General features: G+C 37.7%; 1 protein-coding gene across 2 annotated transcripts in view; it reads right to left on the reverse strand.

Annotated features, from left to right (window-relative positions):
• Window positions 1-15112, reverse strand: part of LOC146002464 (tetratricopeptide repeat protein 28) — a 186948-nt gene that overhangs the window by 75783 nt on the left and 96053 nt on the right. For both annotated transcript variants that reach the window (XM_083140323.1, XM_083140324.1), the window contains exon 2: window positions 9594-9851. In XM_083140323.1, coding sequence (XP_082996449.1) covers window positions 9594-9851 — 258 coding nt within the window. The remainder of the gene's footprint in view (window positions 1-9593; window positions 9852-15112) is intronic.

The following is a 15112-nucleotide window of genomic DNA, read 5'->3' on the forward strand; positions in this document are numbered from 1 at the left end:
AGTGTGTGTAGAGTTTTCTTTCCTTCCAGTTCGACAATAAATATGTGAGCAGTTCGTCACGGCAGTATCATTTTCCAAATAATAAAAGCATGTTTGGTCAGAATAACTTGAATCATTCAAGATTAAGGCATTGCCAAAGCTTTGCACTGAATTTTAATTACAAAAGGCATCTGTTCTTAGTAGCTTATCCGTGGTGGTTGATTCATGATTCAACTGTTTCAACTTTTAAACGCTGGACATGGTTTACACCAACATTTCAGGGGCTCGTTCTGTTTCAGTCTTCACAGTAGTGAAGGCAATAAGTAGTGTTTTGTGTGGAATATACGTAGAATTCAATGACGCGGTTACATTTCTTTCCTTCATGACTTAATCTTTTTCAATAAGTTTGTTACAGGGTGAGGCGAAAGTCAGTTTATATAGGTGAATGTCCGCCACGGTCTCCAGACCTAACACCCCTGAGTTTTTATTTGTGGAGGTACGCAAAGGTCATTGTGTACGCCAGGGTGCGAAATCACTGCAGATTAGTGAGGGGGAAGGACCAGACAGACACGCATATATATACACACACACTATATATACCAGGTGGTTATAATTAAAGTGACGGTGTTCAGAGTGGTACAGCACGGGCTGTAATGAGACTAGCAGTCTGAAACTTCGTAGATATGCTAATGAAGCAATGCGCTCGCGAATTATGGAGGGGAAAAAATAGTTCCAATTCTCGCCACCAGGGTAAAAAATGGCGCTGTAAGCAGTCAAAACGTGGTATAGTTACAGGAAAAAGGCACTATAAATCGCAGAAAACAATACTCTTTGTAATACAATATGGCTCGGGTACCCTTCGAATTACATGAACATTACTAAAGGAAAAAACAACAAGCGTCACCAACAACAACCAGGGAGCTCACACAATGGTTAGACTATATCACCGACTTTGACGTCAGAGTTACGGAAAATTCCAAGTTTTGACTGCTTACAGCGCCATTTTTACCCTGGTTGCGAGAATTGGAACTTTTTTGCATAATTCGCTAGCGCATTGCTTCATTAGCATATCTACGAAGTTTCAGACTTCTACTCTCATTACAGCCCGTGCTGTACCACTCTGAACACCGTCACTTTAATTATAACCACCTGGTATATATATAATGTCATTAAATTGTCAATTATTAAATAATCAAATTATATTATAAAATATACAATATATTTATTACATCCACTGTCTTTCATTCAAAATATAATTGCAAATTGAAGATTTTAATGTACTACTGATGCTATGAACAATGATTTGTATAAGAGAGGGGTGACAAAAATAAAGAAGATAATAGTTTCCTGTATAAAATTCACATATAAGTACTATGACGTGTTTTATTAATATATTTATATACTTCGTGGTTGCTAACGAAAGGCGATGAGAAATTGTGATGAAATAAGTCGGTCAAATTTCTGTGTTCTGGGGATTGCTGGATTCAGTGTCCTTAGAGATGAGGCTCTTTGTTGTCCGTTCTTTTTGTATGTTATCGATATTATTCCAGTCAAGTCTATTAGAAACCCAAATTAATTATTTACGTTCGTTAAAACAAAAACTTTCCCCCCCGGAAGAGTTTGGTGGTGGGGGGGGGGGATTTCAGGACAAGGACGTTGGTGGGGGGGAAATCCCCCGCCACCCCGGGATTTCGCACCCTGGTGTACGCTAAATTAAGAATCTGGATCACCTAAAAGCAGGAGTGTACACCCCCCCCCCAAGGCCAATGGCGCAATCCCCCCCAAAATCATGTCATGCGTCCCCCCAAATTATATTATTCGCGCATTCAAACCATATAGTTATCCCCACAAAGTAAAGCTCAGGACGATAATATAATACGGCAAAAGGTGATCAAGTGATCCATATCTAGTATTTGCATTTCTCCTTATTTAGCGTCGCTTTCTGCCACTTTTAACTAATCGTGACGGTGATGACATACGATAATTAGATGAAATTGATGAATGGACATTAACAAAAGAAACACTCATGCCCACACTAGAATTCGGATCTGGAACCATAGATGGTCAGTCTGGGGTGACACAATAGTCTACAGCAATTGTAATTAATAAACAACATAATTTTTTAAACTTCTAAATAAAAATAATATGCACAGGATTAGATTTGTTTGTAGTAATTCCAACCTTGTCTATATTTGTACTGGGACATATCTATGCTTGTATCAAAAGCACTTAAAACTTCCGTCTCGACAATTTACGTTTGGCCTTGGCATTCTTCTCAAGGTGTCCCAAAACGTCCACGAAGTATCGCTGCAGTTGGTACCACTGTCAAGTTCCCGTCGCCTTATCTTCAAATTGTACAGCACTTAAGTTTAAGAGTGACTCACAGTCTCGCGATGGAATCAGGGAAATATGCCATTAATATCGTCGAAACCGATTGGGGTAATGAAGGATGAATTAATCTTGCTGACAGGTGGCAGCACAGGTAAATGGGTTTAGGGGAACATCTATCATGATCTGTGGTGCCTGTCTCTTGATAAAAGGCCAAGGTTGAATACGTACAGGCGAGCCCGTTATGAGTTTGGGAATTTTCGTGTGACGTGGGTTCGAGAACCTTGTAAGCAAGGGCGTATTTAGGTGGGGATCCAGGGAGTGCGGCCCCCCTTCCGGAATGAAAATATAATTGTTTTAGAATTTCTTGCATAATCGATGGTTATATATTTCCGCCGAACTTATTAGGAGGTTAAGGAATTGGGATCGTACGGCTTTGAAGGACAATACCAAAGATTTATGCACACTACTACTTGTGATAATATCCATAAATTATTAAACAGGAACTTTGCTTTTCGTCAATTTGATCTAACTCCTTTTTTGTTATTCAATAAATATATTCTTTATCAATTTGACAATTTCCTTGCCAGGCCAGTTGTTTTTATACAAATTTTGGCGATCTTAACTACACGTAAGCTAAATAAGGAATACGTGCTGTTATATATCTATTCTTCTACCACCTTTTTTTACCTATTCATGTAATAATAATAATAATACAATATTAATTAATGTACATGTTTAATATCTTAATTACATAATCATTCCAATTACATTATTATTATTATTATTATTGAGGTACTTGGTCGGACCCCTCCCCCCGAAATATTTATGTGCCCGCTTGAAAGGTCACGTACAATGAGTCTTTATGTCCTTCACTGGATTACGGATTATTCAATATATACGTGGTAAATTAATTGTACAAAACCGAGGTCACATTTAAAGGTAGGTTCAGGGAATTCAGACCTCCTCACCCCTTCCTGAAGAAAGAGGTGACAAGAGTTAAAATTAAATAAACTCTTCTCTTTTGCTTAATAAAATTAAAATGACTATAACAGCACTAACATTTAAAAATAAAATATCTGTATGCCGTTTGTTGCGTAATATGAAGTTTATTTATTTTCGCCAAACACACACCAAGATAGGATTCGACTGGGATGAGTCAGTTTTGTATTGAAAGTGTGCACGAAAATTAAGTCCGAATACAAGGATAGAATACAAAGTTTCATGGTCATAAGAAGAAATTAGTTAGATAATGAATGTATGCCGTTATATCTATATCTTTACGCCATCTTTTCAGCATACTGTTTCATAGAATAATGATCCATTATAATTCATAATAAAAATCTTGCAAATAATTATCTACTCATTATCATTAACAATAAAATATAATGTGCGAGATTCTTAGTTAGCGTGCAAGAACCGCTCCAGAAATAATTTCTGTAGACGTGATATCGTCGCGATTATCCACAAGTGAAATACAAGCGTCGATAAAATGATCTAAATCAAATCACATCGATACGTGCCTGCATAAAACATAAGACATTTAATACTACCATTCTCCAGAAGATTAAACACCTGCATTGTGACGTCACCTAATCGTGTGTTAAATATTCCCGACGGACGCATATGTACAGATATCAACTTGCTAAAAGACACATGCAATTTTCAACGATTAAAAAGCACGAAAGGTTCGATGCTCAGATTTCTTTGTCTGGATTCATAGCTTTTTTCAGCCAGGGTTGAGTATTTACTTGTAAAAACACAAACTGCGTATAATTCGTAAAATACGAAAGAAAAACGTTACAAATTTACTAGGCACTTCAAGGAATACATTTCGGACATAGGCGACGACAGAAAATTTTGTAGTAGGGATCAGCCCATTGATAAAAGTTTATTAGCAGAACCAATAATAATAATTAATATCACGGTTATAATTGTAATTTTCTATAATTATAAACTAATAAATATAAATTTTCATCAAAATTACTATAATTATTATTACTATTCTAATTATTACTATATGCTCCCTGTATTTTCCAATAAATTGAAGTTTTTACTTTGGTCATTCTGTTCGAATAATAAATAAATTAACTTTATTTCTGTTCTTAACAACAAAAAGTAACAAGCTTCTGCTTTTTTGTAACTTGGAATGAGGAATGATGCAAATTTTCGGGGGGGGGGTCGACAGACCCGTTCGATCCCTCCCTCACGACGCCAATGATTTCGGGTAAGGTTCTCTCGCACGCTAATCAGGCGTCTCACATGTAATAAAAATAATAAGCATAATAGTAGGAATAAATTATTTTAAGAGAAACGGGTATGTTATTACTACGAATAAATAATTAAATCATAAGAATCTAACCTAAAATCCGTGGCACAACAGCCTCTGAGGGACAGGGTCTGCCAAGTGGCTTTTCATTCGTCCCCCCCCCCCCCTCTGCATTTTGTCAGCACACTTTTTTCTTGTCACATGTTTAGCGAAGTTTTCACCCACCCAACTAATTTGCATTGCAATCAATTTTTAAATTTCTGCGTAGCCATGTTCGTTTTGCTATTTTCATGTAGGCTAAGCATTTTTCGGTTGTGCTTATTTGCCTTTCTTGCTGTTTGTGTAACCCGCAATGCCTTGGTAATTTTTTTCAATAAGAACATACAACTAAAATCTCATGATAAACAATTACGCTGCTCCACATCTACTTAGATTTTTCAATAAAATCTGCTAACCAACGTGACGTCATATCCCATCAAGGAGTACCCTAATCGACCAACCTGTATGTATCTACCTTGATTACGCGGAGATCTGGCAACATGGCCCTCGGTTGCCATGGCAAATGATGCAGCCATCTGTTATCGAAAAATTACCACAAAATTGCCTTTAGTACGGCCTTAAAACACAACAAGAACAGTAAAAATTACATTCTACAAGTGATAACCTTATTTTTCGGCGGAGTTTCAAGCTCGTCCCCCCTTTCTCTGTTCCTTTCCTTTAAAGTATCATTTTTACCACACAGACAGCACGTAGCCAGAATTTTATTTCGGGGGGGGGGGGTTCATCCCTTATCAGCCGCTAAGTAACAATTATAAAAAGTGGCAGGTCTATAAACCAAGAAAACATTTGCAGGGATTCGGGACGGGGGGGGGGAGGCTTCAGTCCTAAGGTTTGAGTCCCGGCATGGACGTTCTTGCCAAGTGTCCCTTCATCAATTGCATCTAATCATCCTCATTGTCGCGATTAGCCACAGTAGAAGAGAAGCCACGGTAAATAAAAACAGAAATACGTACTCGTAAAACTTGCCCATTAGGCAAGCAATGAATTTTTTAAAAAAAAAAAATAATGCAATTACAATAAGCAAATATAACTGATGTTGTGTGTACAAAATACTGCATGTAAAAATAATAATCACGTTTAACGACCACTAACAGTAAAAATTAACGATTTTTTATTGTTGTTGTTTACGGTCGAATTTTAAGGCAGAACTTGGCAGTACAGCCAGTGTTGTTTTGTAGCCCGGACGCGAATTTTTTTTTCAGTGAACTTGTGAATGAGTTTCATTTCTTGCTCTCTGATTGGCTGTTGGAAAGTTACGGTGCTCTGATTGTGAGAATATCTTATTCCCTATTCTTCAGCGAAAATGTGTGTTTTCTAATCTAATCTAACCTAACCTAACGTACAGCGCAAGTAAGATATTCTCACAATCAGAGCACCGTAACTTTCCAACAGCCAATCAGAGAGCAAGAAATGAACCCGCATTCACAGGTTGACTGGGAAAAAATGCGCAGCCGGACAAAGTGTTACACCTTCATTAGCTACTACATGTTATGGTGTTCAAGGGTTTCACTTGTGTCAATTAATATCTCTGCTTTTGTGGGGAGGGGGTTGGATTGCTGGATTGGGGTTTAAACAGGAAGTGAATAAATTTTGAGGAAAGATAATAGCAAAATATTAAAATAAAATAAAAATACATCATGAATATTTCGATTCCTCGCCAAAAATACATATTCTTCTGATGTTTCCTGCTTCATTGTTGGTCTGTAATAATTTCTATCAGGAAATGTTATTGCATGTTGTACTATTTTTGTAGAATCAACTCAATATATTTTGGGTCACATATTTCATGAAACCCGTGGTCGAGTGTGGATTTAACGTGATAATGACGAAATTATGAACATTTGAATGCTGTGGATATTGCCCTATAAGAAAACTTGTTCAATATATTTTACTCTTTAATGGTCAAGAATAACAAATGTTGGAGTATGGATTTTAGCGTTTTCGCACTCGAACTAACGTGACATTCAACAAGAATTTTGTGGCTTGCTATTTTTTTAATGGATTTGCAAAAAATCCGGACATTTCAACTTTGAAATGAAAATCCGCCACTTTTTTTTTCTCTTCATCTAAAAAGAGGACATGTCCAGGCAGAAAGGGATGCATGGTAAACCCCTTCCAAAGCACAAAATGTTTGTTTACAGTTAGTTGTATAATATGAAGTGCACTGGTATACATCGGCGTACATTCGATTGGATTGAATCGTCCATGCACTGACTGTGTCTGCGAAAATTAATGCCTAATAATATTAAAAATACGATTATAATAAAAATCAAGGATTCATTTTTCATCAGTTGAACTAACATTTCATCTATAAATGTTCAATTTTCTACTTATTTTGGCATTAGTTATTCTTGGTAGAACAGATGTTGTCTACATAAATTTTAGTAGCCCTGTGCTGTTAAATCTCTATTTTTGCTCATTCCTATTCCTTTATCATATTATTATTATTAATAATAAATCTATTAAATTTAATATTATTATTACATTGTGAAACTTGATTCGTGTACGAGGGCCGTAAATTGCCAAATTTCATGTCTATCCCCTCTCCCTACTCTGCGAGGTCCAAACCACTCCTTTAAACAGTCTAAAAATAAACATTGGATGACCCTAGCGGGTATCAGTTGGGGAAAAAAGGTCATTCACCTCCCTCGAAACATGATCGTAATCCGCCACTGACGCCAACTGATTTAAACTACACTGGGCGTAGCTTGGCTGACGTGTTTGGAGTGTGTGTGTGTGTGTGTGTGTGTGTGTGTGTGTGAGTAGGAGTTTTAGTTCTAAGTCCACTTTATGCACAGAAAAGCTAATCGAGACCGTACGGCCTACATTATCGAACCCCTTGAGTGCGTGCGTGTGTGTGAGGCGGATATACAACATAATATGGCTTAAAAGTTATATCTTGTTTTCCTAATTTTCATTACATAATAGTATACACAAACACACAATTCCTGTGCCATATTAAGTTTTCATTAAGGCCGTACTAAAGGTGACTTTGCGGTAATTTTTCGATAACAGATGGCAGCACCGTTTGTCATGGCAACCGAGTGCCAATGTTGCCAGATCTACGCGCATAATCAAGATAAGTACATACAGGTTGGCCGATCAGGGTATTTACTGATGGAAGATGACGTCAGATTGATTAGTGGAATTTAGAGAAAATTCGTAGGTGTGCAGCAATGTTATTGATTTTTGTGAGATCAGTTAGATACTCTTATCATGGCTTTAGAACCCCCTTAATATATAGCACTACTTCTTAATGTACATTAATTATTATTAATAATATTATAAGTACAATAACTCAGGTGTGCCCATCCCCAACGCCAATGGCGAACCCCTCCCCCCACGATTATGACATAATCCCCATAAAGTATTTCATTACCGCGTGTCTATTACTACTATCCTATTGCTGAAAATCACTTTTTGTAGATTTACTAAACACATCACAAGCAAGCACTGAAAGAGATGCCGATGTACGAGTACTGGTGGCAGCCTCTGAAAAGATCAGCGGTCCTTTTTTTACTTTCGTCAGCATTGTTGTTATGAATTTTTCTTCTTTTGTTTCTTCAAGTGGTTTTCGATAATAATTGCCTATAGCTTAATGTGAGTTATGTTTTGTTTTTGCATTGTTGATAAACAGTTTATTCTTCCGCCTGCTTGTTCTTCCTCACACTGAAGCCAACATTTCAGCTGCTTTTAAGGTATCACCAAGTCGTGCTCGGGAAATTATTTAATGCGAGTTGTAACGTGAAGGGTAGTTTTCTTGTTAATACGTTCTATGTACGTATTTGTTCCACGTAACATGTCTAGTAAACGTACCACTTCGGGCTTTATCAAAAACTTAGGAAGAAGGCCAATGTTCACGAATACATTTTACAGTTCGTTGTTCGTGATAGTGCGGCAGAAGGGATTTCAATGAAGGCGAAGTTGCTGTAGAAAGTTCAAAAATTGTGTTTTTAAAGGCAAGGATAATTTCATTTTATATTTCAGAACATAGTTCAATAAGACTACAACGTGTATCTGAATGCTTACACTGTATGACCACTTTCTTGGAGTAGAATACTTAATGCACATCATCATGGACGTCCAGGGGGAGGGGGAGGGCAAGGGGGCACAGACTCCCTGGAAAATGAATGTCAATCAAAAGTTATATACTCGTATTTCACACATATAATTTCATTTCAGTGAGTAATTTATGTTAATCAGTGGTGCAGTTGCCCGCCACTTTTTGCTAAGTGTATTTTTGCCTCCGCGCACTATGCTAAATCTTTTTTACCACGATAAAGCAAACTGTTCTACCCCCCTACCCAGTTTTGGCACCTTGCTCCCCCAGTTTTGAAAGTTTGCATGCGTATTTTTAATATTTTCCTTACTTTCAGCATAGCAGCCCATACATTTCTTTCCGCACCCCCTCAGCACCCCTAGATGATTAATCCTGACGCCGCCGCTGCTCTGGTGCCTGGACCCACAGCCAGTATAATTCTCTGTGCGGTTTTGTCTCTTACTTATCATCTTTCATCTTCATTTTCGCGATTGGCCAGAAGTGGCAAATAAAGCAATTCCATTCAAAAACATGAAACGGATTGTGATCTACATGCATGCAGCTTTATATTAAAAAAAATGTAGTTTTTTTCATTTTGAAGTCTCGCTTTTCTGTCACTTTTGATCAATCGTGGCGATGAGTCATATGATGAAATTTATGAAGGGACACTTACAAAGAACACCCATGCCAAAGCCGGGATTCGAACCCGGGACAACTGGCGTCGTAGGGCGCTGTGATAACCACTCCGCCAGGGAAGTTGGCTAACGAAGTTTCTGACTGGGAATGGCCAAATCCGGATAAAAATATTTCTATCGTAATTTCAAATATTCTGATATCCAAATTATCTGCTGCATCCGAAACGGATAATTTCATAATATCCCGATTCCTGACTTCACATTTCACCGTGCAAGCACCTACCTTAGGCCACTTGGGGTTGAGTTCCCGTGCTTTGATGGCATCCTGCAGCGCCTTGGAGAAGAGCCCCATCTTGACGTAAGCGGCCGATCTGTTGGAGAAGAGAATATGGTTGGAGGGATCCAGGTCCAGCGCGTCCGAATACAGGGACACGGCCGTCGGAAAGTCTCCGCTCTGGCACGCCGCATTCGACTGACGCACCTTCTCCAGGAACAAGGATTTGCTGGCCGCCGGCAGGCTCGACGTGCCCTCCAGATCCACCTGGGGGCGAGAAGAGAAACTAACGTGAGCATCGAGGCAAGAGCTGGACGTGCAATGTCAAAACATTTTGAGATGTTGAGCCTCTGTTGAAGCCAGTGGCGTAAGAACTGGTGGGAAGGGGGAGGGCACTACCCTTTCGATCAAATTGTATCTCATAGAGTCTTAATTTTAGAAGGTAAACACAAGAAGGTCTTTTTATATATTATAATTAAATTGCAGGCTGAAGTGTTTGGAGGGGGGGGGGTACAAAGGGCCACGCAGATTAAATATATATAACTCAATACAGCTTACATATATTGTTACCTAACACTATTCACTACAAAATACAGTATATTAACCGCACACACATACAATTTATGTGCCATATAAGTTTTCATTAATACATAAAGAGTAGTGCTTCGAGTAAATATATTATATTATTATTTTTACATTTATATGTAACTTAGTCTAGAAATACAATAACTAAAAAGATGAAATCGATTGGCATCTACATGCAAAGCTTATTTATAAAATAAATTAAAATTTCCTAAGCCCAAAATTGAAAAAAATATGAAACAAAAATCACTATTACATAATAAAAGCTATTGTTTTTATTGTCAATTTATTATTATTATTCCTCTGGTGAGACCCTTCTAATCTATGCACCGGATGAATGAATTGAATATCGGGTACAATGTTTCTTTCTAACATTTAATTTCGTTTAAAAACTGTAATGAATAGTTAGTTCAGTACATTTTAGCAATGCGTTTGTTATTAAATTTTATAGACTTTGTTGATGAAAAATCTTTGGAAGTTGGAGGATGGGGGGTTGTCACTACGCCATGGAAGTCGGCTTTTAAATTTCGAAAACTAGTTAACCATTTATTCCGTAGGTTAACTGGTAGTATGTAAAAATCATTAAGTTCTTACCTCGTCTTTGTATTTTACACTTCAATTTTCAAGACAATTAATATTTGTCATAAATTCAAATCCAAATTCTAATTTTTCTCATATAAATGTAACAAAGTAGGTTGCTCAAGATTCTATTTTGGGAGGCGTGTGTGTATGTGGGGGGGGGGGCGTTCCATGGCCTGCAAATTATACTACACAGAAATATTTATTCGTTCTGATTAACAAAACACGTATGGTTAGGCTTTTGTTTTTTGTTTTGGTAACTGAACAAATGTGCATGATTACTGGAAGAATTTGTTTGGTTCTGCCTGATGAATAACCATTTGCTTGTTGCTTATTTATGTTTTGTTAAACCATACAAACTTTTTCCGCTGTGCAAGACACATTGTAAGAGCATTCATACCGCTGATTTGGGGGGAAGGAACTCACTCAGAAATAGTTTTTATTTTCTTAATTTTGTACCTTTTCCAAGATACGTATATTTTCTACAAATTATCTATATATTCTCAACTTTTTCCGCTTATTGAGGGAGAAAGAATAATAATAAAATCATATCGTGGCGCTGTATTTCGAATTCCTTTTCTGGCTTAGACAACACCACACACCAGCCGAACGGTTCATTTTGGACCAGTTCACTGTGAGCTATTCGCGAGAGCGAATCCTCCCGCCGCTGTGTGGACAGCAATTTTCACAGGGAACGCCAGCCAGCGTTTGACCTTTCAGAAGGGGTTATGCTCGTAGTACGACCGCGACTAAGAGCTTGGCGCATTCCAGAAGAAACCTTTTTCACCATCCTTCGGACGGAAAAAGGTAAAAATTCCTGGAATTGTCATTTTCTCAAGTGGCTAATTTTCTTAAGACAGCAAGTCACGACATAATGGAGATGATTATCATGGCTGTGATTCAGAGGCTTTAATTCATTGCTCGGGTCGGCAAATGAATTCTTCCAGGAGGGGGGAAAGGGGGGGGGGAAGCGAATAAACAAAACGAAATGGAATCCGAAGAGCGATTCGTGGAGATTGGACTGGTTCAGATTCAGCGGCCGAATACGGTTGGTGTTGCTTGGGGTGTTCATAAAGTTCCCGGATCCGATTTAGAGCGATCTGGAAACGTCGTGGCTCGCAACGTTTGTAATTTGAATTATATAGTTCGGAAGTTCGGAACAAGCATAAAGAAACCCGAAACATATCTTCCTAACAATACTGACGGGTGTGACGAAGATAATGTCCTGCTTTCTTTACATTTTTCCGAAACTTTATATTTCCCATGTCCGAGTTGGCCCTCCATGGAGTAGTGGTGGTAACGTTAGTAAATTGTAATCAAGTGGTCCCGTGTTCGATTATCTGTGGGGTTACATTACACACTGGTTCGGATCCCACTTTAAACTGTACATCCAGCCCCGATTAGCATGTTCCAGCTACGGGTTATGCGAATTAAAAACTTTCAATGCCCTTACAATTTCATTGTATCTCTTGTGACTGACATTCTTCATATAACATTCACAATTTTACTGTAATATACAAATCTTTGATAAGAAAAAGGATATGTACGTTAACTGTCACTGTTATAAAATGTAGTATTATGGGATAGAATGGAGTACATGAAAACTTGTAAGTTGGTTTCTGTTTTATTTATATGTGTACATAATTACTCCCATATCAAAAGCAAGCACAGTATACTAACAGCTTTTTTACAGCCAGGGAAAAATCCCTAATCCCGAAAATTTATTTTCCTTTTGGTAACCTCAGCTAATGATAAAAATCAACAGGCAATCCACGATGCAAACTTGTATTTTCAGGATAGGGCGCAAGTTGCAGAAAACTCCGCGTGTCCGGAATTTCCTTTTGACTGCATTACACATCCCGACATACATATCCATGAGCGGGTTCAAAACAATGCTGACAAATAAACGTTTGTAATATTTAAATCGCAAAGTTGACCATTCCTAAGACAAATTATACGTGTTTTTGTCGGAACCCTTGTTATACCCTGCCCAGAAATTTTATTTCTGAGCATGATATTCACATAAGATGCTTGTTTTTTTACACACACCCACACCACATAACGCATTTCGACATAACCTAACACGTGTGTACACACATACGCTATTATCTTTCCTTTAACTTGTACGAAATAATTTAAATGCTCGCTCTTATCTGCATTTTTGAACAAAATCACAATGTTCAAATAATTAACGGCTGATTATTTCTTTCAGGTTTTAATTCTGTTCTTTTGTAAAAGAATCGTGCTGTATAAACGACAGCAAGGAAACCACAAAGCACTTAATAAAGTTTAATAAATGTCACTAATTATTACAGTTCCCATGGCCTGGCAAAGCTGTTACGTCAGCATAAATTTTCTTCTTTTTTCGTTTTGCCTTTTAATTTCCTTTTACCAGATATCTTCCATTAGGTCTTTCATTTCATTAAACAGTAACTCCCGACATCTGTCGGGGAAGCCTGAAATTACAGTTCTGCCCCATCCCGCGTAAAAAAATGTTATATTGGTAGATATGCAAACGCGTTTGGTTTACCAGATTCCATGCATTAGCGACCTGGTAAGGGGAGTATGTTGTACATTATTTCTGAAAGCCATAAAAAGAAAGGAAAAAAACTTCCTTGCCCGGTAGGCTGCCTAGCTATTTCCAGGCTGGAAGATCGTGCATCTGGAAGGGGTCAGGGGTCGATAGATGGAATGGGGGGAGGGGGGCCCAGCCCACTCACGCATCCCACTTCGGGAAGGCAGGGGAAACAAACGTGCCCTACCTCCCAACAGCCCAGTGCTGCCCTCCTCTTGTTTCCACTTTACGTTCCTCATGAGCTCGGCTACAGATGGTACGCTGAACCACCGCCATGATAATAATATACACCTTGTCCTCAGTGTTGCCGTCTACCATGTTTTTGTACTGGCATTAGTTTATTTTTTCTTTCGTGCATTCTTTTCTTGCCCCAAACGAGCGGGTCCTCCCACCATTGTGGGTGCGGGGGATTTGGTTGGTATTTGAACACATTGGAGCTCTGTTTAGGACTTCTCGTACCAATCTACGAATGTAGAGGGTTCCCTTCCAACTTCTACATTTTCTTTTCGGGATCTAAACGTCTAAATCAACTTTCAACAGGTAAAGAAAACGTCGTCCTGTCTGAGAATATATGCACTACCATTATTTTTTCATTATTCATAAATAATTTTCAACGTTACAACTTAATTTTAAGCTGGACAAGTGGTAATTGTATTACTGGCATCATACTAAACAATATTCCTTCATTTAGCAGTCAAGGTTCAGGCACCTACATAGATAATGCAATGATATGTTACGGGTGACTAATTTTTAGAAATGAAAAAGTAGGACATTCACCTTCAAAGCTGCTTCTTTCTCCCCTCCCCCCCCCCCCCCTGCTATTCTAAACACACACACGGATACATAACATGAAATGTTATATACAGGGAGAAAGCTTGTTAATTTTGTAATTAGTTGTGGAAACTATATTTTACGCTCTAATTATTCAAAAATTAAGTAATTTTAACTTGCTTAAGGAACCAAGTATAAATTTATTACATGCAAGAATCATATATTCAACAACGTCATATGAAACATAAGCTACTTGTCATTAGAATGCATGGCATTTCTTGTAGTAAAGTACCATTCTTCAAAATGAATTATTATTATTGTAAACGCTCTTTCAGTTGGTACATCTGGAAGACATAAACCAAACTCTACAATTCCATACATGTTTTCAAACGGAACTTCCACCATATTCTCATCGGTAAACAATTGGTTTCGATTGGCATTTTTGCAGTACATTGTTGGAAGAAAGGATATATTCTACTTTTGGTAGTAGTATTACGGACAGCAGGACAAGACTAAAAATAAAAAACAAACTGTCCTACGATAATGAGGATGCCTGAGCAACCTAGGAAATGAGCATAATATACAGTGAAGATAGACCTAAAGGAAAAGCCAATATATAATTGTAAACACACTTTCAATTATATATCAGCGAAAATATGATAGTGATTTTTTGTAATTTTAAAATATGGAAATATAGAAAAACAAATTGGGGCTACATTTATGATGTATGGTAACTAATAGAACATTTGACTATAGATTCTTTTCACGAACTGCTAATAAAAGATAATTTATGCAATAGAGAAAATCAACATTTAAATCTGATTTTTATTACACAAAATTTCGTCTTTCTATCTTTTCTCGTTTTTTACATAACCGAGTTATTATTATTATTAACGGCGGATAGGTCGTTAGAATACAGATTTTTATTGTCCACTAATTGACTCGAATTGCTCTCTACATAACCTCGGATTTATGTACGCACATGACACCCCCTTAGGGTTGCCAGACGTCCCGTATATCC

Source organism: Lepisma saccharinum, chromosome 18 (genome assembly GCF_977018435.1).
Source record: "Lepisma saccharinum chromosome 18, izLepSacc3.1, whole genome shotgun sequence".
Lineage (NCBI taxonomy): Eukaryota > Metazoa > Arthropoda > Insecta > Zygentoma > Lepismatidae > Lepisma > Lepisma saccharinum.